This window comes from Brassica napus, chromosome C6 (assembly GCF_020379485.1).
Source record: "Brassica napus cultivar Da-Ae chromosome C6, Da-Ae, whole genome shotgun sequence".
In the NCBI taxonomy this organism is placed as follows: Eukaryota; Viridiplantae; Streptophyta; class Magnoliopsida; order Brassicales; family Brassicaceae; genus Brassica; species Brassica napus.
The window spans coordinates 25,694,405-25,720,211 of NC_063449.1; the positions used below are offsets into that span (position 1 = coordinate 25,694,405).

The 25,807-nt window shown below is 36.7% G+C and overlaps 1 protein-coding gene and 1 pseudogene across 1 annotated transcript; both read left to right on the forward strand.

Annotated features, from left to right (window-relative positions):
• Window positions 1-2,853: 2,853 nt before the first annotated feature.
• Window positions 2,854-5,504, forward strand: LOC125588892. Its single transcript, XM_048760823.1, has one exon. The coding sequence runs from the start codon at window positions 3,632-3,634 to the stop codon at window positions 4,343-4,345; it is 714 nt and encodes a 237-aa protein (XP_048616780.1). The 5' UTR covers window positions 2,854-3,631; the 3' UTR covers window positions 4,346-5,504.
• Window positions 5,505-10,503: 4,999 nt separating this feature from the next.
• On the forward strand, window positions 10,504-12,621 carry LOC125575628 (annotated as a pseudogene).
• The last annotated feature ends 13,186 nt before the right edge of the window (window positions 12,622-25,807 follow it).

Consider the following 25,807-nt stretch of genomic DNA (forward strand, 5'->3'; position numbering starts at 1 on the left):
TTGTTCAGCTGTTCAAGGAAAAGGGAAGCTACAACCACTTTTAATCAAATCCGCTTCCATCAAACGCTCTGCAGCCGCTGCAGTCGCTGCTGGTTACCAGTAGCCGCTGTTCCTGAGTCTTGAAACTCAATAATCCTCTCCTCTCTTTAAACTGAAGTTAAATGTCAAACTGATTCAGTTTGTTTTTTCTATGTCATTTGTGTGATTGTGATGTGTAATCTATCATTTGATGTTACTTGTTTCCATTGACGTCTCCTGAAGCTTGTTTGTTGTCGTCAATTGGTATCTATAAAAGAATCTGAGACTTTCCTTTAATATGTCTTGTTGTCGATAAAGAATGAACTGTCATAACCCTCGGCAGAAAACACGAGACCCAAATCGAACACGGAGAAATCTGAATCTACCTATGGTATAAAAAATATTCGAATGAATCTACAGAAACACAAACATGAGTTTTGGAGTTTCAGGAAGTGAGTGATTTGTAAACGTGATCAACAGGGATTGGTTCACGTAAAGGGTAGATTAAGAATTGGTCTGTAACAAGCCGCGTGTGGCGTTGTGTAATTCGGATTAGACAAGTCTTTGTAAAAGATTGTTTAAGTGATTTTTAATAAAGAGACAGTTGGTCTTGAATCCTTTGTGTTCTTATTGGTTTCACGTTATCTTATAATCCTCTGTTGTAAGCTCAGGGATCTGGAGCTTGACATGCTGGTGCATTGACACAGAGAGAGTGTTGATTGACATGGTTCTTTGGAGTATGGCTCGGACATATTCAAAGAATGTTGAAATTTGGCGTGTTGCCGTTATGTTACACATGGACGATAATGTGTAACACATCGACGTGGACAGAAGGAACTAAGACGTGATGACGTGGAGAGTTCCCATTGGCTGATCTTGTTTGGACGTGATTTACAAACTAGAAGATCCTCAGATCAGAAATTGGAATATTTGGTGATGCTGATTTTTAGGAAAAGAGATATTGCACAATTGGAAAGAATTGGTGGCAATATATAGGAAAGCTTAGACTTAGGATTAGGTCAAGCTTTCATCGTTGTATTCTCACAGAAACACAAATAGGGGTTTTGGGGTTTCAGGTAGTGAGTGATTTGTAAACGTGATCAACAGGTGTTGGTTCACGCAAATGGTAGATTAAGAATTGGTCCGTAACAAGCCGCGTGTGGTGTTGTGTAATTCGGATTAGGCAAGTCTTTGTAAAAGATTGTTTAAGTGATTCTTAATAAAGAGACAGTTGGTCTTGAATCCTTTGTGTTCTTATTGGTTTCAGGAAGTGAGTGATTTGTAAACGTGATCAACAGGGGGTTGGTTCACGCAAAGGGTAGATTAAGAATTGGTCTGTAACAAGCCGTGTGTGGCGTTGTGTAATTCGGATTAGAAAAGTCTTTGTAAAAGATTGTTTAAGTGATTCTTAATAAAGAGACAGTTGGTCTTCAATCCTTTGTGTTCTTATTGAATGATGAGAACTTGTTTGATGTGAAACGAGTGGTAGTTAGGTCGGGTTTGATCTACACTCTGATTGATAGTGATTTGTTTCACCCTAATGTAGTGAAAGAGTTTATTGCCAATTTGGGTGCTGCTGAGGATAGAGGAAATGGTGTTGATGTGTTTCTTCGTGGGTCTATGGTTGATTTCTCGCCTAGGCTGATTAATGCTCTGTATCTGGTTCCAGGATTTGAAGAAGATCATGACTACTTGGCCGCAGACATTGATCGAGTGTGCTCGTTTCTGACGGATAATCGTGTGCAGCGTTGGGAAGCCATGAGCTTCAAGTATCTGACCCAGACGAATCAAGTCCTTTACAGGTTAGTGTGCTCAAATTGGATTCTCACCACCAACTACACATCAACGAACCACGAACGACTCAAGTTTCTCTGCATGATTCATCATCACAAAAGCTTTGACTTTGGTCAGATGGTCTACGATCAAATCATCACCTTGCAGCTAACATTGGGTTATGGGCCCACCACGCTTCTGCTGCGCCATATTAAAAGAGATGTTATAAATCATATTGTGGATGTCCATAACCGGTCTGGTTCATAACCGGCCCAATGCCAGAGAGAGAGAGAGTCGACCGTGAGGAGAGAGAAAGAGAAAGAGAGAGAATCGGCATCTTACTTTTTCCTTATTAGATTATGATTTGTACTCTTTCCATATTTGTATTTCCTTTCTTTAGTCTTTCCATTATTCTATGACGGTGTAATTCCCTATATATAAAGGGTTCCTTATGTTTATGAATAATACAGAAACATACAAATTATATTCTCTTGTTTCACAATACGTTATCAGCACGATTACTCTAAACCCTAAGCTAAACAAACCCTAGCCGGCGAATCCATAGTCCCCTAGACGATAAACCCTAACCGTTGAGAACTCCCGATCACGAACCCTAAACCTAATACTCATCATGTTCCTGTTCGTGACACGATCCCAGCTCACGACCTCAGACCGTCTCAGCTCGATCCCAAGACACGATCTCAGCCAGCTCGCGATAGACAACTCGATACCGCTCGCGATAAGATCTTTTTTCCGTTTGTGATCAGACGATCTCAGCTTCAGCTTACGTTCCCGATACCAGCAAGGACAGCTCGCGATACGTTCCAGCTCTAGACGACCTCAGCTCGTTCGCGTATCAATCTCAACGTTCAGGTTGCGATCCTCATCTCATTGGTGGTCTCAACCCTACTTGAGGTTAAGGTAATCCTTAAACCCTAATCGAAACCCTAGGGTAATAGATCAAAACCCCAATGAGTAAATCGAAGCTCATAATCAAAAGTTCGATTCCCTAAACCCCAATTGATCTAATGATCAAAATCGTTTTCCTAATACCTTTAGCCGCATACATGCATAATGCATGCTATGCATGAAATCGATTAAAACCCTAAAGCTAATGCATAATCGATTTTATCCAAATCCTAATTAATCTTTGAGATTGAAATTGATTGTTTGAATGATTGTATGTTTGGATATAGTATGCTAGCCTTGATTAATTAAAACTGTATTGAATTTGATCACATAGAACCGATTGCTAGGATTGCTTAATCTCATTCTTGAATTTGGTTGTTTGAATTGATAAAACCGATTGAATGATTTTCAAATTGAAGTCGTATTGATTGTTTGATCGAAACCCTAATGTCTTGAAATTAAAATTGAATACTATCTTGTTTGATTGATTAAAACCGAATGCTAGAATTGAAATAGAAATTGCTAGCAAGGTTAAATGATTTATGCATTCTCGTCTTGATAATGATCCGGCTAGTATTGATAGTTTTCATACATTCTCGAATGAACCCTAATTGTTTGCATTGCTCGACTGTTTGATTGCAATTACACATTAAACTCTTAGAAAACCGTTTGCTAAGATTGAAAACGAATAACCATTGTATTGATTTCATTGAAACCGTTTGCTAAGATTGTAGCCGTGCGGCTTGTTTGCATCATGCATGCATAATAGTACGAACTGATTGCATATAGAATCTGAATGCTAAGATTGAACATGTATGCATCATATACGAATGGCCTATTTGCATCATACCTAGAATCCGGATTGCTTGAGCATATTGATTGCATTCGCTTGAACACTTTTAAATCTAAATTATGAAACATATGATTTCAGATGTCGAAAATCAACAACTTGGATTTTGCTGCTATAAATCTCTCTGGAGATAATTACTTGCAATGGGCACTTGATGCTAAGATCATCCTAAAATCCAAGGGACTCGGTGAATGTATCACCGAGGGCAATAATGCAAGTGAGAAAGATAGATATGGAGCTATATTAATTATACACCATCATCTTATTGAGAGTCTCAAATATCAGTATTTGACTATTAAGAATCCTCTAAACCTTTGGACAGAGTTGAAAACGAGATGTGATCACCAGAGAACGGTGTTATTACCAAAGGCTACATATGATTGGAGGAATCTCAGAATCCAGGACTTTAAGTCTGTGGACGAGTATAACTCGGCCATGTTCAAAATAGTTTCGAAAATGAAACTGTGTGGTGAGGATATAATGGATAAGGATATGCTTGAGAAAACCTTTTCCACCTTCCACACAAGCAATGTGTTGTTACAACAACAGTACCATGAGAAGGGCTTCTATACTTATGCTAATCTGATCTCTTGTTTATTGCTTGCAGAGCAGAACAATGAAATGTTGATGAGAAACAGTGAATTGAGACCTCCTGGAACAAACCCATTACCTGAGGCACATGCGACCATAGAGGCTAAGAAAGAGTCGAACCATGTCCAGAGTGATACCCAACACGGCCGTGGTCGTGGAAAATGGCATGGACGTGGTGGTCGAGGCCGAAACTCGTTTGGTTGATGTCGAGGCAACTCATATGGCTGTGCCCAAGGAAACTCTTATGGAGGTCGTGGTCATGGCCGAGGCCGTGGTACATCATTTAAACCACAAAACTCGACCAAATCCGTGTGCCATAGATAGGACTCCCAAACATCTCGTTGACCTCTACCAAGAGAGTTTGAAAGGGAAGAATCCTGAAGCTCATATGACTTATCAAGATGGTGAAGATGATTTCAATCATGAACAAGACGATCTCATGGAGTATGAAACGTCTGATTGTTTAAAAGAATGAAGTTGAATTCGACATCTATGTTTTTGTGTTCTTTGCTTTGTGTTTTCTATGTTTTGATTGCTTTGAACTTATTTTATTAATGAATGAAAGTTTTTGATATAAAAGTCTCTAAAGTCTCATAGAGGGCTACGGCCAGGCTAATATCATGTTGCCTAAGGGTACGCATCTAGAGATATCTGATGCATTGTATTCACCCAGCTCTAAGAGAAGCATATTGAGCTTTAAAGACATTCGAATGAATGGCTTTCATATTGAGACTAAGGGCGAAGGAAACAAAGAGTTCATTCAGATCATAGAGATCGTCCAAGGCTATAAGAAAGTCCTAGAGTCTATACATGCGCTCTCTACTAGCCTTTTTCTATGCTAAGGTCGGAATGATAGAGACCAATGCTGGTGAGTTCATGTCCCAAGCATTTAATGATTATTCTAGGTCCATGGGGGTAAGTGTGGAACACTTCGTGGCACATATACACACACAGAACGGCTTGGCCGAATCATTCATAAAACAAATTCAGCTAATAGCTAGACCATTGCTTATGAGTTCTAAGCTTTCGGCCACAGCTTGGGGACACGCGGTCTTGCACGCAGCCGAACTGATTCGTATCAGACCGTCTAGTGAACATAAATATTCTCTATCACAATTGCTTACGGGTCATGAGCCAGACATATCCCATCTTAAGATGTTTGGTTGTGCCGTCTATGTACCAATTGCTCCACCACAGAGAACAAAGATGGGACCTCAAAGGAGGCTAGGGATATATGTTGGATATGATTCTCCCACGATTATAAAATACCTTGAGCCAACTACGGGTGATTTATTTAAGGCCAGGTATGCGGATTGTCACTTTGATGAATCCGAACATCCAACATTAGGGGGAGATAGCAATAAGCTGGTAAAAAAAAGATTACATGGAATCAAACATCCTTATCTTGGCAAGATCCTCGGACTCAGAAATGTGATTTAGAAGTCCAAAAGATTATACATTTACAAAGGCTAGCTAATCAATTTCCAGATTCCTTTGCTGACCCGAAAAGAGTGACTAAGTCATATATACCAGCTGCTAATGCACCAAACAGAATTGATGTTCAAGAGGGACACAATCAAGTTGCTACAGAGTGTAGACAACGTTTAAAACGTGGTAGACCAATAGGTTCCAAAGATAAGAACCCTCGGAAAACTAAGAAAGGTGCAGAGATTGAAATCGAGGTTGTTAAAACCCTGGACACGACCGCGGCCGTTCGTAAATCCCAAGACTTAGCCGCGGCCGATCCCAAAACCCTAATAGTGATCGCGGCCGATCATGAATGCTTAGATGCGGCCGGCCCTGATGTATCTAATATTGATTCTTAGGACGCCAAGATTCAAGGTACTGAAGGTCCTCATAATAATGAGATCTCAATAAACTATATCTTGTCTAGGATACAATGGAACAGAAAGAATGTCGACATTGATGATATATTTGCATGCAATGTAGCACTTGAAATCATGGATGATAATGAGGATCATGAACCCACGTCTATTTATGAGTGCACTCAACAATCAGATTGGATCAAATGGAAAGAAGCTATAAACGTGGAGTTGAATTCTTTAAGGAAAATAGGTGTATTCGGTCCTATAATCCGAACACGATATGATGTTAAACCAGTTGGATACAAATGGGTCTTTGTGAGGAAAAGAAATGAACAGGGTGAAGTCGTGAGATATAAAGCACGGCTTGTTGCACAAGGATTCTCACAGAGACCAGGAATCGATTATGAGGAGACATACTCCCCTGTGGTGGATGCTACTACTTTTAGATTCCTGATAAGTCTGGCTATAAGAGAAAAACTTAGACTTGTGGTTAATGGATGTTGTAACTGCATACTTATATGGTCCACTGGATAATGAAATATATATGAAAGTCCCAGAGGTATTGAATTGAAAAACAAAGAGAGTTCTCGAGAACAACATTGTATAAAGTTGAATAAATCACTTTATGGATTGAAACAATCAGGTCGAATGTGGTACAATAGACTAAGTGAGTACTTAGTGAAAGAGGGATATAAGAATGATCCGATCAGCCCTTGTATCTTTATAAAGAAATTCGGCCAGGGCTTTGTAATCATAGCAGTGTATGTTGATGATTTGAATATCCTAGGAATCTCTGGAGAGATTTCTCAAACAGTTGAATATCTTAAGAAAGAATTTGAGATGAAAGATCTTGAAAAAAAACAAAGTTTTGTTTGGGATTACAGCTTGAGTACATAAGAGATGGAATCCTTGTGCATCAAATGACATATACAGAAAAGTACTTAAGAGATTCAACATGGCCGAGTCTTACCCATTATGTAGCCCCATGGTCGTGAGGTCCATCGGCCTAGACACTGATCCGTCCATCCTAAGATGGACGATAAAGATGTCCTTGGTCCCGAAGTGCCATATCTCAGTGTCATAGGAGCTTTAATGTATATGGCTAGTCACACGACCAGATATATGTTTTGCCGTGAATCTATTGTCTAGATTAAGCTCTTGTCCAACCCAAAGGCACTGGAACGCGATTAAACATGTTCTTCGTTACCTACAAGGAACGAAAGACTTGGGTCTATTTTATACTAACCAAAATAAAGAAGGTTTAGTTGATTTTGCTGATGCAGGTTATCTTTCGGATCCACACAATGTTCGATACAGACAGGCTATGTTTTCACACATGGTGGAACGGCCATATCATGGCGTTCCATGAAGCAGACGATCGCGGCCACATTTTCAAACCATTCGGAGATCTTGGCTGTTCATGAGGCCAGCCGCGAGTTGTTCAAAACAGGGGGAGTAATACGTGTTGTACTCTTTTTCCTTCACCATGGTTTTTTCCCACTGGGTTTTCCTGGTAAAGTTTTAATGAGGCAACATCTAAAGCATATTACAATCTTTGTACGGTTATGGCATCCAAGGGGGAGCGTTATAAATCATATTGTGGATATCCATAACCGGCCCGGTTCATAACCGGCCCGGTTCATAACCGGCCCAATGCTAGAGAGAGAGAGTCGACCGTGAGGAGAGAGAGAGAGAATCGGCATTTTGCTTTTTCCTTATTAGATTATGATTTGTACTCTTTCAATATTTGTATTTCCATTCTTTAGTCTTTCCATTATTTTATGACGGTGTAATTCTCTATATATAAAGGGCTCGTTATGTTTATGAATAATACAGAAACATACAGATTTTATTCTCATGTTTCACAACAAGAAAAACATTATAACATTTAAGGTAGTCATGTGTCATCACCACAATGAGTGTTAAAATCCTTAGAGAAATATATTGGTCCATCTAAATATATAATAAGCTTTTTATTAAACTAACCATAAATTCATTATTAATGTCTTTCACTTTTTCCTTAAATAAAAACTACAGAATTACCTAATGTAGCTAAAGTATATATATGAAAATTAATAATTTTGAATAATAAATATTTGATAAAAGTTAGTGTATTCTCTACCATATTTGTTTAATTTTAAATTAATAAAATAAATTAAACAACTACATTAACCATATAATAAATTTTAGATTTTTCTGTATATGTTATATTTTGATTTTTTTAAACGACTGTAAATTACTAAAACTGTTAAATGTTTCGCATTCAATTTTTTGTGATTCTTAGTTTAAATTTTTTTGTTATGATAAGATACAGATGATTACAAAATCATATAAGTAAAAAATCTCATTTAATTAATATTAAGCGTAAAAGATATATATATATTAATATCATTTAAATTAAAATATACACCATATAAAACATAAATATTTTAATTTCAAAATTTTCTTTAAACAAAAAATGTTTTGGTAAAAGCTTTGAACAAATATTGACAACTTAATATTTAAATTTTAAACTTAGCCTTAATGTTTTTTAAAACAATATAAATTACTAAAACTATCAATCACACAATGAAAATTTTGTTATCAATGATTCAAAGTTTTTACTATAAAAATATACAAATAATCAAAAAATTATATGAGTAAAAACATCATTTAATATATATCAATATTAAGAATACACTATATATATGTTAATGTTATTTAAATTTAAATATATTCCATATAAAATAGAAAAAAAAATGATTTTTTGGATTTAAGAAATTTATTTATGTGTTCTCACCAATTTAATTGTATATGTAATAGTTACTGACTTTTTCATTATTCAATATATATTTATTACTCCCTCTGTTCCCGAAAGTAAGATTTTCTAAAATATTTATGCTTATTAAGAATTCAATAAATGTTTATAATTTAATTTTTCTTTTATTTTATCATACATTTTCCAATAATTTTTCACCAATGAAATTTAATCAATTCAAATATTTTCATTTAATGTTTCTTAAAAGTATAAAAAAATACTAAATCTATTTTGGTGGAACAAGTAAAAAATCTAAAACATCTTACTTTCGGGAACGGATGGAGTATTTCTTGAAGAACAATACTTAGGTTTACCCTTATGGTAAATTGTTAAATTCACACATAACCAACCAAAATGCCATGTAGGAATTGTTTAAAAATGCAATAAAAATAAATAGTTGGAAAAAAAACAACACCGACATTAATTAGCGCCATCTGCAAAATTCTAAATTCTAAAAACCTAAACTCTAAAACCATAAACCCTAAATCCAAAACACTAAACCATAAACCCCAATCCTAAAATCTAAACTCTAAATCTAAAACCCTAAACCCAAACTCTACACAATAAACCCTAAATCCTAAAATCTAAACCCTAAAGCCTAAATCCAAAACTCTAATCCCTAAATCCTAAAATCTAAACCCTAAATCATAAATCTTAAACCCAAAACTTTAAATCTTAAACCCAAACACTAAATCATAAACCCTAAATCCTAAACCCTAAACCCAAAACTTTAAATCTTAAACCCAAACTCTAAATCATAAACCCAACCCAAACCTCTAAACCGTAAACTTTAATCTTATTAACTAGCAGATGGGTTTACGGTTTAGAGGTTTGGGTTTAGGGTTTAGGATTTAGAGTTTAGGGTTTAGGATTTGAAGTTTTGGGTTTAAAGTTTAGGATTTGAGTTTAGGGTTTAGGATTTAGGATTTAGGGTTTAGATTTTAGGGTTTATGGTTTAGAGTTATGGGTTTAGGGTTTAGATTTTAGGATTTAAGGTTTATTGTTTAGAGTTTGGGTTTAAGGTTTAAGGTTTAAGATTTAGGGTTTAGATATTAAGATTGGGATTTATGGTTTTTTGTTTCAGATTTGGGATTTATGGTTTTGGAGTTTAAGTTTTTAGACGGCGTTAATTAATTTCGGTGTTGTTTTTTTGGCTTTTTTTATTGTCTTTTTTAATTACTCCTACATGGCACTTTGATTGGTAATGAAAAATACGATGAATTTAACCAATTCACCGCAGGAGTAAACCTAAGTATTGTTCTTTCTTAAATAGGTAAGAAAACTTACATACAATACATAAAAATAATATATATAATGTTCATTCCACGGATCTTAACCTAGTATTTTAATATTCTGGCGATATCATTTTTAAGATTCTTAGTTTCTTACAAGTTGTGTATCAAACAACCATAAATCAAATCAACAAATCAGAGTTGTGCAGCCGAAGCGTGGTGGGCCCATAACCCACAGGTCCCAGGATCGAAACATGGCTCTGATATAAAAAAAAAATTAACACTTATTTTGTTTGAAGTTTACTTATATGTTCTCGCTTTTACCTGTTTCTATTTGAGCGATATATTAAAAAAAACGATGTAAGATGGCAAATCAAAGCCAACACATCTCTTGCCCAATTGCTCATCACCAGAGCCGTAAGCATATCTTCTCATACTGCCACGTGTCACTCCCAGAGTTAAACATCGTTTTATCTTCTCGAAAATCACTTGGGTTTGGTTTGTTTGCTTTTTTGTCTCCACCATTCCCTTTAGAGAGCTCTTTCTCTTCTTCTTCGATCAACCCTCGACTTCAAAAGTATTAACAATGGAGACCAGCGTCACTTCACATGGGATCCTCCTCCCAAGCGTCTCTTCTCAAAGATCCTCTACATTTGTTTCTCCTCCTTCTTCCTTCTCTGCTTCATCCAGCTTCAAGGTTAGTATCCTCTACAACAAATGGCTTGAGTTTAAACACACACACACATGCAAACGTGCGAGTACAGAGGAGAATTTGTTCACTGCTAGACTAGTAAGTAGAACGAATGTATTCCTAATTACGAAAGGATATGTAAATTTTCTTATCAGAAGCTTCTGAAGTCAAGCTCTATTTTCGGAGATTCACTACGACTAACACCATGATCGCAACTGAAAGCCACGAAGGCGAAGAACAATGGTGCTTCAACCATGACCAAGTGTAAAATTGGTCAAAGCTTGGTATCAACAAAAGAATCAAATCTTTAAATTCAAATCATGTGGTCAAGATTTGATCTCTAAGTGACCTTTTCTTTTTTCTTACTTCTTGAGTGTATATAGGAAGAGTTTTTGACACAAGCAACACCTGACAAGGGTTTGAGAACTTTGCTGATGTGTATGGGGGAAGCATTGAGGACAATAGCTTTCAAAGTCAGGACAGCTTCTTGTGGTGGAACAGCTTGTGTTAATTCCTTTGGAGATGAACAACTCGCTGTCGATATGCTCGCCGACAAGCTTCTCTTTGAGGTATTCTTTCACTACATTCTTTGAATAACTTGTTACACAAGTTTGGTTTCCAACATGATGATCAACTAGGCCGCCCTAAGATTGTGAGGGCCTTAAACAATTCAGTAGTCAAGTAAAAAATGTGTAAAACAATTTGGAGACTATGTTCATATATATTTACTCGAAAAATTTTGGAGTCCAAAAAGGCCTGTTTCACTTGTATACGCCTCATTACGTTTTGATTTGTGTATTGGTTTTATAGGCTTTGCAATACTCGCATGTGTGTAAGTACGCTTGCTCTGAAGAAGTACCCGAGCTTCAAGACATGGGAGGTCCAGTGGAAGGTGGGTTTAGTGTAGCATTTGATCCATTGAATGGATCCAGCATTGTGGATACGAACTTCACTGTGGGAACCATATTTGGGGTTTGGCCTGGTGACAAGTTAACCGGAGTCACGGGGGTAGATCAAGTGGCTGCAGCAATGGGAATCTATGGTCCAAGAACCACTTATGTTTTGGCTGTTAAAGGGTTTCCTGGAACTCATGAGTTCTTGCTTCTTGATGAAGGTATCTCTCTGTTTTTAATTAGTACAATCTAGGTTTAAAAAAATTCTTCTTCTCTCTTTGGTAGCTTTAGACTAAGCTAAAAATGTATTCACAGGGAAATGGCAGCATGTTAAGGAGACAACAGAGATCAATGAAGGGAAAATGTTCTCACCAGGAAACTTGAGAGCCACGTTTGACAACTCCGAATACAGCAAGGTTCTTGCTTTTTCTTGATCAATCTGACTTTAACCTTTTCTTGAATCTACTAACCTCTGAATGCTCTTCTTCTTCATTACTTTCACTGTGAAATCAGCTGATTGATTACTACGTGAAAGAGAAGTACACACTAGATACACGGGAGGAATGGTTCCTGACGTTAACCAGGTTCGTTCCTCTCTGGCACTTCTACTTCTGACGAAACTTGAATTAAATGCTAATTTATTAATAATGGCATGCAGATTATTGTGAAGGAAAAAGGAATCTTCACGAACGTGACGTCTCCTACGGCTAAGGCAAAGCTGAGGCTGTTGTTCGAAGTGGCTCCTCTTGGCCTTCTCGTTGAGAATGCTGGTGGATTCAGCAGTGATGGATACAAGTCTGTGCTTGACAAGACCATCGTCAACCTCGACGATAGAACTCAAGTTGCTTATGGCTCAAAGAACGAGATCATCCGCTTCGAAGAAACCCTTTACGGAATATCAAGACTCAAGAATGTTCCCATTGGAGCTACTGCTTAGAAACCCTTTAAAAAACTCAAAAGCATGTTTGTTTTTCCTTAAACCGGATAATCTACTCTTTTTCTGTTGAGTTATATATAAGATGCAACAAAACTATTACCAAACTCTAGTTTCTCACAAGTCACCAGTACGGAAAGGCCTAGGATTTGCCTAAACCGAAATTTTTGGTTTATGTTCGGTTATAATTTTCGGTTCGCTAGTTTTAGAAGAAACAATCAGTTATCGATTTGATTCGGTTATCGGTTATCGGTTAGTTCGTTTTTGTTAAGAAAATTCAAACTAAATCATAATGGTTCACTCTTGATAATTTGGTTTGATCTGATTCCTAATTAATAGGTTTCTCTTCTATAATATTTTAACTGAGGCTACGGTGGGCTTCTGTAAAACTCTTTTCCTTCTGCTTTCAATAAAGGCGTTAATGAAAAGAAAAAGTTATACGCGTTAAGAACCAAATTGTGGATGGTTCTTAACCAAGAGATTATGATTTGTAATTTTTTCATTTATCTATGACGGTGTAATCTCTTATATAAGGAACCTCTATGTTATGAATAAAGATAGACTTTTCCATTATTTTTATAACACGTTATCAGCACGAAACTCTAAATCCCTAAGCTAATACCCAAATCGAAAAACCCTAAAACCCTAACCCTAGTCGGCGATCCGACGAATCCTAAACCCCGATCGAGTCTCTTGTTCCCGCATCTGTTCCAGCTCGCGTCCCCGATCAGCTTCAGCCCAAGGCGTTCCTGATCTTAACTCAGACGTTCGCGACCCGAGAGCAGCTCCAGCACGCGACCTCTTCCTCGTTCGCGGCAGCATCAGACAGCTCGCGTCCGATGATCAAGGCGTTCCCGATCAAGCAACAAGGACGTCCGCGACCCGATAGAAGTGACTCGATCCATTCCAGCTCGCGCCCCGTTCGTGTCCAGCTCGCGGCTCAACTCCTTTGGTGGTCCGATTCAACAATCATCTAAGGTTAAAAGGTAATTCAAAACCTACGAACCCATAATCGAACATGGATTGATTGATAAAGAATGAAACCCTAAAACCCTAATCTTTATGAATCAAAACTATAGGGTAATAGATCAAAAATTCTAATTGAGTAAATCGAAGCTATAAAAGTTTGATACCTCAAACCCTAAATCATGTTCCTACATGATTAAAACCCCAAATCGGTTTTTACAAGTTAAAATCCGATAAACCCTAACCATATATCTATAAACCCTAAATAATATAAGTATCAGAATTAATTATACTATAATTATCAAATCACATATTAAAACCCTAATAGAATATTTTGAAATCAAAACTGTTTTCGGTTTTGATCATTGAGGTTTCAAATCTGATTGAATCTGATGCTATGTTGCTAGAATTGTTTGACCGTTAAATTGATAGATTTATTTTCTCATCCTGCTTGGTTAATTGTTCATCTGATTTAAAATTGTTTAAACCGACCAGCCTGTTAAAACATTGATTGAATCCGATAGGTTGCTAGCTTGCTTTGCTTATATAATCCGATAGGTTGATAGATTGATTGAGGTTTACTTGTTTAAAATCCGAATGATCTGATTGCATGATTCTTGAGGTTTAATATCATCTGCTAGGATTGATAGTTTTGTAATCTGATCTGTTTTAAATAGAAACCCTAAATAATCTGTATGATAGGTTATATTGATCTGATTTGGATGTCTTTGAGAATTGAGAATCCGTATGCTAGGTTGATAGATTCATGATAAAATCTAATGTCTTGAGGTTTAAGATTGTATGCTAAGTTCGATTAAATTGATTGATCTGATTATATGTTTTTGAGGTTTGATAAATTCGGATACTAGATAAATTATTTACACATGGTTTATGCTAAATATCAATCAGCCTTGAAACTGATTCATTGAAATTCATGCTTGAAATCTATATTCTAGCATTGCTAAAATCAACTTCGAAACTGATCGAGTGATTAATAAATCTTTTTACTAGTCTTGCTAAAATCCATTGATTGTTAAACCCTAATTGCATGATTAATTGAATCCGTTTTTGCTAGTCTTGATAAACCATAATATTATGAGAACATAGAAATAGTATTGCTGAGACTTGCTAGAAATTGACTGATTGATTAAATGTCATTAAGATTGATAGTCTCATTGTCCTCACAAGATTGAAATCCGAATTGATTGTTTTTAAGAGTAAGGCCGCATGAAAATTATGCCTAAATATTGAGTGATATATGATTTGAGATGTCGAAAATCAACCTGGATTTTGCTGCCCTAAATCTCTCTGGAGATAATTATTTACGGTGGGCATTGGATACAAAGATTATCCTAAAGTCAAAAAGACTTGGTGAATGTATCATAGAAGGCAATAATGCCAATGAGAAAGATTGATACATGGCAATATTAATTATTAGCCATCATCTTATTAAGAGTCTCAAAGATCAGTATCTGACTATAGAGAATCCTCTAGACCTTTGGACAGAGTTAAAAATTGAGATATGATCACCAAAGAACGGTGTTATTACCAAAGACCCTATTTGATTGGAGGAATCCCAGAATCCAAGACTATAAGTCTGTGGATGAGTCTATTGCTAGCTGGGCAAAATAATGGATTACTGATGAGAAACAGTGAATTGAGACCTCCTGGATTAACCCCATTACCTGATACCAATAAGGCCGCAGAAGAAAAAAAAAGGTAACCACGTCCAGAATGATAGACCACACGGTCATGGCCGTGGAGGGTGGAAAGGACGTGGCCATGGCCACTATAACACATTTGGCCGTGGGAATCACTATGGCAGAGGCCGTGGGTATCAACCCAATTTGAGCCATGGTCAAGGCAGTGGCCGTGGTATATCCTTTAAACCACAAAGCTCGACCAAATCAGTGTGCCATAGATGTGGAATGGGGAACCATTGGGCTAAGATATGAAGGACTCCCAAACATTTTTGTGACCTCTATCAAAGAGAGTCTGAAAGGGAAGAATCCTGAAACCCACTTGGTCTATAAAGATGGTGAAAATAATTTCGAACATGATCAAGATGATCTTATGGAATATGAGACTTATGATTGCCTAAAAGAATCAAGTTGATAATCTGATTTCGACATCAAACTTGTGTGATTGCTTTGCTTGATAATCTGATTTCGACATCTTGTGTGATGCTTTTTATGCTCTCTTATCTCCTTGAATTTATTTCTATTACATTGTCTGCTTAGATTAAATGAATGAATGATTTTTCTATATGAGTACACTGAAAAACGCCAATATAAGTACTAAAGCAGGTATCGCCAGTCTGAAAGAAGACTATGGCTAGGCTAATATATTATTGCCTAAGGGTATGCATCTAGAAATCAGTGATGCCTTATATTCACCCAGCTCTAAGAGCAAGAGCAGCCTATTGAGTTTTAAAGATATAAGAATGAATGGTTTCCATATTGAAACAATGGGCGAAGGAAACAAAGAGTTCCTTCAGATATATGTATAAAATCGCCCAAGGCCATAATAAGTCCTAAAGACTATACATGCATTCTCTACTGACCTAGACTATGCATAGATCAGTATGATAGAGGCTAAAAGCCTGCGAAAATATACACTTTATGGCACGACCGGATTGGCCATCCTGGTCCAAACATGATGCGAAAATTGATATTCAAAAGGCACACATTAAAAGATAAGAAGAGTTATCCCAAAGAATCTCACGTGTGTAGCATGTACACAAGGGAAACTCATTAGGCCATCACCAGTAAAACGGCTACGAGCCCCTTTTTCATAAATAAAGACTATATGTCTAGATAATACTGGTGAATACATGTCCCAAGCGTTTAAATGATTATGGTATGTCCATGGGGGTAAGTGTGGACAATTCTGTGATACATGTCCATACCAAGAACGGCTTGGCCGAAATCTTTTAAAACGCAAATAGCTGATTGATAGACCATAACTTATGAGGTCAAAACTCCCATTCACAGCTTGGGCCACACGAAATTTACATGCACCTAAGTTAATACGCATCAGGCCATTTAGTGAGCATAGATATCCCCTATCACAATTATTAACGGGTCAAGAGCCAGACATACCCCATCATAAGACATTTGGATGTGTTGTCTATGTACTAATTGCTCCACCACAGAGAACTAAGATGAGACCTCAAAAGGAGGATGGGGATATATGTTGGATATGATTCTCCCACAATAATAAAGTACTTTGAGCCAACTATGGGTGATTATATTTGAGGCCAGGTACACGGATTATTTTAAGACCAGGAGGAGAAAAAAATAATAAAGCTGGTAAAAGAATGGTAAAAGAAATAGAATGAAATCAACCATCAATGTCTTGGCAAGATCCTCGGACTAAAGAATGTGAAATAGACGTCCAAAGATTATACATTTACAAAGCTAGCTAATCAAATGCCAGACACATTTGCTGACCCGAAAAAGAATGACTAAGTCATATATAAACCAGCTTGTAAAGCACCAACGAATTTGATGTCCAAGAAGAGACACAGTCAAGTTGCTACAGAGTCTAGACAACGTATGAAACGTGGTAGACCAAATAGGTTTCAAAAGATAAGAATCCTCGGAAACAAAAGAAAGGTGCAGAGAATGATAATCAAAATCCAAATCCGAGGTTACTAAGGAAACCATCCCAGACATGGAGATAAGGCCGGCTGGCTCTAAGGTACAGGTACCAAACAATGTAGCTTGGGACGCCAAGCTGCAAAGTATTAAAGGTCCTGATAATAATGAATCTCAATCGATTATATCATGTCTGGAACATAATGGAACCAATAAGGAATGTCGACATAAGATGATTTATTTGCATACAAGGTAGCACTTGAATTTATGAATATAAGCGAGGATCATGAACCCACGTCAATATAAGAGTGCGCATTCGTACAACAGATTGGATTGAATGGAAACGTGGGGTTAAATAGTTTAAGGAAGAAATGCGTATTTGGTCATATGATTAAGATGCCATATGATGTTAAAACCAGTGGATATAAATGGGTCTTGTGAGGAATAGAGATCGTGAGATATAAAGCTGATGTTGCACAAGGATTCTCACAAAGACAAGTAATAGATTATGAGGAGACATACTCCCATGTGGTAGATGCAACTACTTTTAGATTTCTCATAAGTCTGGCTATATAAGAGAGAAAGTTAGACTTGCAGCAAGTTGATGTAGTGACTGCATATCTATAGGGTCCACTGGATAATGAAAATACAAGAGGGTATTGAGCTGAAAGTACAACAAGTTCTCGAGAACAATATTGATAATCATCAAAGTATATGATATGAATATCCTAGGAACCTCTGGATACAATTCTCAAACAATTGAATATCTCAAGAAAGGGTTTGAGATGAAAGATCTTGGAAAACAAAGTTTTGTTTGGGATTACAGCTTGAGTACATTAACAATGAAATCCTTGTGCATCAAATAGTATATACAGAAAAGGGTACTCAAGAGATTTAATATGGACCAGTCTCACCCATTATCTAAAGAAGTCCATTTTGAACACTGATCCATTCAGTCCAAAGGTGGACGATAAAGAAGTCCATTTAGTCCTGAGATGGACGATGCAGAAGTCTTGTTTTAGACACTGATCTGATTGGTCCATAAGAAGGACGATGAAGAAGCCTTTGATTTTTGTTTATTTTATACTAACCAGCCCAAAGAGGGGTTATTTGGTTTTATTGATTTGTTTTCAGACAGATTATGTTTTACACATGGTGGTACACGCATATCACAGCAACATCATCTAAGATTTCGTGTGTGTGTATTTGAGGTCGATGACTCAATATGTTTGATCAGATTGTGGCATGGCCGATGGTAAAGAAGAACCAACTATCATGTTCGAGGACGAAGCATAATATGCCCAAGATATTCATCACCCACGGATTGCAGAAAATCGGAGAGGTCCAAGGGACATTCAGTAATGTCCAAATCAGGGGTAGTAATGTGTGTTGTACTTTTTTTCCTTCACCATGGTTTTGTCTCAATTGAGTTTTTCTGGTAAGGTTTTAATGAGACAACATTAAAGCACATTAAAAGCTCTAAATGATTATGGCATCTAAGGGGGAGTTTTATGAACCAGATTGTGGATTGCTCATAATCAAGAGATTATGATTTGTAATTTTTCTATTTATTTATGACGGTGTAATCTCCTATATAATGAATCTCAATGTTATGAATAAAGATAGACTTTTTCGATACTTTTATAACAATACAAACATAACTAAAAGAAATACGTGGTAAGCCATAAGCAGCTCCTAAATGTCTTCAGATATTGAACTCCTTACTTTTTAATTATATAGTTGTTTGTTGATCACCCAAAACTGCTGTTCTATGATTTCGCCATATGGCAAGATATAAACGCTAAATGATATTTGTTCCAAATACTTGTCCAAGTGGACGAATGAGATACGAACAAAATATATCGCGTTATAATTTTATACAGAAAATGAATTTCCCATCAAAAAGAAAGATTTGGTGAGTCTCTCGACTGGACTAAGGTTCCTTCCTACAACGTAAACGAAGCTCAAGAAGACACGAAGTTGATGTGATGGATCATTAAGCCGCCCTTGCCCCTGGCTGCTTACACATGGCTCTCCTTCTCGTTTCTCTCCAACTTTTCTTTTACCCTGTGATTACAGTTTTTTCAGTTTTTTTCTTTAGGTATTTCGTTTTTCTTATCAAACATGAATCTTATGTTGAAAAAAAAGAAAATCACCTATGAATTTGGTACAAGTAACCAGCTGGGTTTGTCAAAATATGTAGTTTTCTTTTATGAGATTTTACCCAAAACAGAAAATAAAAAATAGTTCTTATAATAGAACTATTTAGAATTAACATTGTAAACACATCTTGTGTATTTGACCATACATGTATATATATCATATAGCAAACATCCAGAATAGACGACCAAAAATTATGCACTTTTTTTTGTTTGAAAATATCAAAAAAAAAATAAATGTTTTATTTCAATATCTGTCAGCAAAATGACAGATAATTAATTTATAATATTTTCAATAAATCTGTAATGATTGATATATTGTTGGCAATTCTCTCAAATAACCATTTTTAAGTTTTTGTCACAAAAATTGCCTTAGAAAAATGACTAAAATAGCTCTTTTATTTTGAAATTTTTTTTTTTTTTTTTTTTTTTTTAAATTTGAAATCATATCCCCAAAACTCCACCCCTTAACTCTAAACCTAAGTCTATATTAGTTAACCCTAGGGTAAAAATGTATTTTTATCTTTTAATAAAACTTATTTTGATCATTTTTTTCATTGAATACTATTTTTGTGAAAATAAACTACAAATGGGTATTTTCGGGAATTTTTCTATATTGTTTTATACTTTTATCAAGTATGTATCCATTTCTACATTAAAAAAATATATATATATACCTAAAAGGCCAAGAAGATATGCCTCTTGTGAGTTCCATAGGTAAGAAAGAAGCTTATTTCAAATTACTAGTCGCTAGTCAACTCCCGCAGCTCTAGAGTTTTTCGAAACTCGTTTAAAGTGTGATGCTAAATTCTTTTTTTTTTTTTTGAAACATTTTTTTTCTTTGAAACACCGATGCTAAATTCTTAAGTCTAGTTTGGTCTTACAGTATTTCAACAAGATCAATCAAAACTTATTGTACAAATTTTTTTCTCTTATTTTATATATATTATACTCAGGCCCGGCCATGGGGTAAAGCCCGTAAAACAGGGGCTTGAGGCGCCAAAAATTATTAAAATGTTAAGGGTACAGCGAAGTTTTGTTGGGGTAGTGGCTACGTACATCTTAATATCTCCTTTAGGCACGGGTTCGAACATAACTCCTGACCTTTTTTTATTTTTAATAAAGGCAAGCTGCCATTTTTTATTTTTAGCAAAGGCGCATTTTTTATTTTTAGCAAAGGCAAACTGCCAATTAACTATAAGATTCGAATAATAACTAAATAATTTGATCATAGAGATTTTGATTACCTTTTCTATTTTTTTTTTTAATTTCCTTATATATTATATTAAATGATAAGTTTTTTTCAACTTATATAATTTCCTTATATAATATATTATATATTATATTATATTCTGTCTTTTCAACTTTCTTGTTAATTTTTTCTTGCGACTTCAATCATATTCCACCATTTCTTAATCTATGTAAGGTTTTTTCTTCTTTTTTTTTTTCATTAACTTTTGATTGTTAGTAATTTGTTTTATGTTCTAAGCTTTAAAGAAAATATAGCTAAGGGGCAGCATATTTAGAGTACGCTTTAGGTGCCATGGATGTCCGGACAGGCACTGATTATACTCTGTTGCATGGACGATAAATTACGGGAAAAAAAAAACATGTTTTGTGGTTAGTGCAGTCTGTCGAAGTAATCAGTTTTCTTTTTCTCGATCTAGAGTTTCTAACATCAATGACATACTGACAAGTACATTTCGAAAAAAATTATACAACTTTTAGTCAAATGTATAAAACAAAATAAGTATATACTAATATTTATAAAACTGATGATAGTACTAAAGTTAAATATTTCTACTTTTGTACAAGTTATATGAGAAATTAGCCGCGTGTATTTGATCAGTGCTCACTCTCTCTGAATATAGTAATATATACATTTGTAGTAATGTTGAGTAAATGGAATTCAGAGAGTGTTGTGCTCCACGCATCTTAGAAGACCGTTATTCTAGGGAGACTGTGACACCCCGACCCAGCATAGCTGAAATGGTCGACGATATCATGACACTTGTCTCCAGCCACAAGGCTGAAACAATGTGTCTTTAGGATCCCAGGATGTCTTTGACAAAAACTCACCAATATGAGCCGAACATGAAATGAAAAGGGAAGAATGAGGGGTGAGCATTTCGACAAAAGCTCAGTGAGCGCAGCTCTAGGATCCCCGAAATCAATAACCAATAATCATCACACAACATAGCATAAGTATCTAACTTAAACATCCAGTAAGGCAAAAGCAATCAACAAGAAACAAGGATAAACTCCGGCGGTGCCAACAATGAGACCACGCCACCTAAATCGGTACCCGCGTTCCTCATGTTGTCGCACGAGAATTTTCATGTTGCGTTGTCTCCACGACATCACGCTGTCTCACGCCTTCACGCAATCAAGTTACCGACACCGGTTCACGCTTGATCCGCCACCATGTTCATACGTTCCACGTTGTCTCCACGACATAACGCTTCTACGTTACTTCATTTACAGGCACGCCGCATGCCCGCTCCGGCGATGAATCATGCCAACTCAAACGATTGCCACATGACCCAACAAGAAACGATGTAACGCCCGAGACATACATATATGTCATTCCACCACGTTACACCGGCACACATAGGCCTTAAGCCTTTCCCTAACTCAATACATCTCCCAAATATATAAATATCAACCTCATATACAATAACCCCAATCAATACAATCATCACATTCAATCCTCAAACATCATCCAACCATATTTTAACAACCTTAGTAATAGATCTATATCTTTCACACATCAAGCATCAAGATATATATATATATATATATCATATGAATGTTTATTTATATTAATAGATCTATAGAAAATAACAAGTAGGGATGAATGATCAACCTAGACATTTCTACCATGATGAGATAATGATTGAAGGAAATAGAGATTGCAACAAGCCCTCACCTTGGCCTTAGATCTGAGAATGGAAAAGAGAGTAGAACCAGATCTGAAGCTTATGGATTTCCACGAACCAGATCTACAACAAAAAGGATTGGTGCTACCACCAAAGAATCCGGGATGAGAGATTCAAGATAAAAGAGAACAAAGATATGGAGGAAACGAGAACTAGGGTTCCTTACCACACCAGCGACCAGATCTAGAAAGAAGACAAGGAGAGATCTGGACATAGAATTGGATCGGTTCATCGGGGATCTCCAACGGCTTGGCTCCAGCCTTCAGCAAACGGCGAACACCAAGGAGAGAGAGAGAGAGAGAGAGAGAGAGAGAGAGAGAGAGAGAGAGAGAGAGAGAGAGAGAGAGAGACGCAGGCGAGAGAGAAGAAAAGAGAAACCTTGACGGCTAGGATTTTCAGATCTCTCTGGAACTCTGCAAGGCTTCGCTCTGATTTCTAATGGGAGACAAGAGAAGGCGGAGGCTCCTTTTTATAGGAAAAGAAGAGGAAACCATAGGGTTTACACGGGCCAGAAAAGAATAAAAGCTAATGGGCTTTGGTCTAAATCAAGTTAATAATCAAGAAAAACAAAACCATTCCGGTTTGGGAGAACCGGGATGTGACAACTCTACCCCACTTAACTGGGAATTCGCCCCGAATTCCGAACGGAGCAAGGGGAAAACTCAACCATTAAGTAAGAGATTAGGAACTTGTTCAATTCATATTGGTTTGAGTCGAGACTGACCTTCTAGGTTAGGACTAGAGAGTCTTTCCTAGGCTCTGATACCATTTGTGACACCCCGACCCAGCATAGCTGAAATGGTCGGCGATATCATGACACTTGTCTCCAGCCACAAGGCTGAAACAATGTGTCTTTAGGATCCAGGATGTCTTTGACAAAAACCCACCAATATGAGCCGAACCTGAAATGAAAAGGGAAGAAGGAGGGGTGAGCATTTCGACAAAAGCTCAGTGAGCGAAGCTCTAGGAGCCCCGAAATCAATCACCAATAATCATCACACAACATAGCATAAGTATCTAACTTAAACATCCAGTAAGGCAAAAGCAATCAACAAGAAACGAGGATAAACCCCGGCGGTGCCAACAATGAGACCACGCCACCTAAATCGGTACCCGCGTTCCTCATATTGTCGCACGAGGACTTTCATGTTGCGTTGTCTCCACGACATCACGTTGTCTCACGCCTTCACGCAATCAAGTTACCGACACCGGTTCACGCTTGATCGGCCACCATGTTCATACGTTCCACGTTGTCTCCACTACATAACGCTTCTACGTTACTTCATTTACAGGTACGCCGCATGCCCGCTCCGGCGATGAATCATGCCAACTCAAACGATTGCCACATGACCCAACAAGAAACGATGTAACGTCCGAGACATACATATATGTCATTCCACCACGTTACACCGGCACACATAGGCCTTAAGCCTTTCCCTAACTCAATACATCTCCCAAATATATAAATATCAACCTCATATACAATAACCCCAATCAATACAATCATCACATTCAATCCTCAAACATCATCCAACCATATTTTAACAACCTTAGTAATAGATCTATGTCTTTCACACATCAAGCATCAAGATATATATATATATATATATATCATATGAATATTTATTTATATTAATAGATCTATAGAAAGTAACAAGTAGGGATGAATGATCAACCTAGACACTTCTACCATGATGAGATAATGATAGAAGGAGATAGAGATTGCAACAAGCCCTCACCTCGGCCTTAGATCTGAGAATGGAAAAGAGAGTAGAACCATATCTGAAGCTTATGGCTTTCCACGAACCAGATCTACAACAAAAAGGATTGGTGCTACCACCAAAGAATCCGGGATGAGAGATTCAAGATAAAAGAGAACAAAGAGATGGAGGAAACGAGAACTAGGGTTCCTTACCACACCAGCGACCAGATCTAGAAAGAAGACAAGGAGAGATCTGGACATAGAATTGGATCGGTTCATCGGGGATCTCCAACGGCTTGGCTCCAGCCTTCAGCAAACGGCGAACACCAAGGAGAGAGAGAGAGAGAGAGAGAGAGAGAGAGAGAGAGAGAGAGAGAGAGAGAGAGAGAGAGAGAGAGAGAGAGAGAGAGAGAGAGAGAGAGAGAGAGAGACGCAGGCGAGAGAGAACGAGAGAGAAGAAAAGAGAAACCTTGACGGCTAGGGTTTTCAGATCTCTCTGGAACTCTGCAAGACTTCGCTCTGATTTCTAATGGGAGAGAAGAGGAGGCTCCTTTTTATAGGAAAAAAAGAGGAAACCTTAGGGTTTACTACACGGACCAGAAAAGAAGGATAAAGGCTAATGGGCTTTGGTCTAAATCAAATTAATAATCAAAAAAAATAAAACCATTCCGGTTTGGGAGAACCGGGATGTGACAGAGACTAAAGCTAACAAGTTTTTTAATTAAAGAGCAGAGTTGTTCAGCTCTCATACACGAAAACAGATTCTAGTGAGCTGTGTTATACGAACACAACTTTTATTAAGGAAAGCTATTAGCACACATTAACACAAAAAGCTGTTAGCAAATACGTACTGAATTACATGAGTCCAGGATAGCGATATACAATACTGAAAATGCAAGGAGAGAGAATAAACTCATAATATCATGAACACAAACATGGAACTAATATTTTCTAAATGACAATGAACATTAAAACAAGTTTTCAAGTTAATAGTCTACTCTAACATCGTTTTTAAATTGGAAAATACACACACTATGAAATTTTGAATACGGTAATGGCACTGACACAACAACGATTATAGCATATACCACTAAGGCACTAACAATATATCTGATTATAATCACTCGCAGTAGCTAATTGATTATATATATAAATTCATTTAAAAATATGAGGATCGCAAGAACACGAAAGGTAGTTAAAAAACTTAAAATTGTACAGCTAGATCTATTTTATACCCAACTAACAAAATCAACTGAAAAATAATGATGCAGAACGAATATCTCATATTCAAAGAGTGTGATTGGTTATTTTTGGAGTTGATGAATCATAAAATTCATTCAGAAATGGGATTTACGACACAAAAACTTGATTGACAAGTAAGTTCAAATTAAATGGAAAGACACAACTATAATCAACTATAGAAAATAGATGTTTTATTGCTGATTATAGAGATGAGTACATGGGGCCTTTGATAAGATTCGAAAGTGTATATAATGAGAGTATAGTAAAGCTGTCCAAAATTCGGATCATCTGTCTTTGGCCAGTCCTTTGTCTTTTATAGGTATTCTCGGCTGATCGTAACGGTGGCACGATTTTCATCGTGGATCGAGCGCTTTGATAAGGGGTGGACTTTGGCCTCTGTGAGCCTATGTTTCCTTCTTAGGCTTTGATATTGTCAGAATTTAAACCTTATCGCAATTGGATTTGATATTTCGAACCAGGTCTGGAACGGGGTGAAACCCGGCTCCAGCAAGAATAAATAAAGAGAAATACAAATAAGTGAAAAAAAAATAGAGTAAGTGTGCAACTCGAATGCATTTTTTTGGAATAGAAACTTCATGAATGATTAATTCCTTCTCATTCCACAAAATATTCACCGGTTGCAATGAAAAAAAAATGAGTATTTCATCTCATTCCATATTATTTTT

Coding starts and splice junctions, on each gene's coding strand:
- LOC125588892 (XM_048760823.1), top strand. CDS start 3,632: ATGTCGAAAATCAACAACTTGGATTTTGCTGCTATAAATCTCTCTGGA.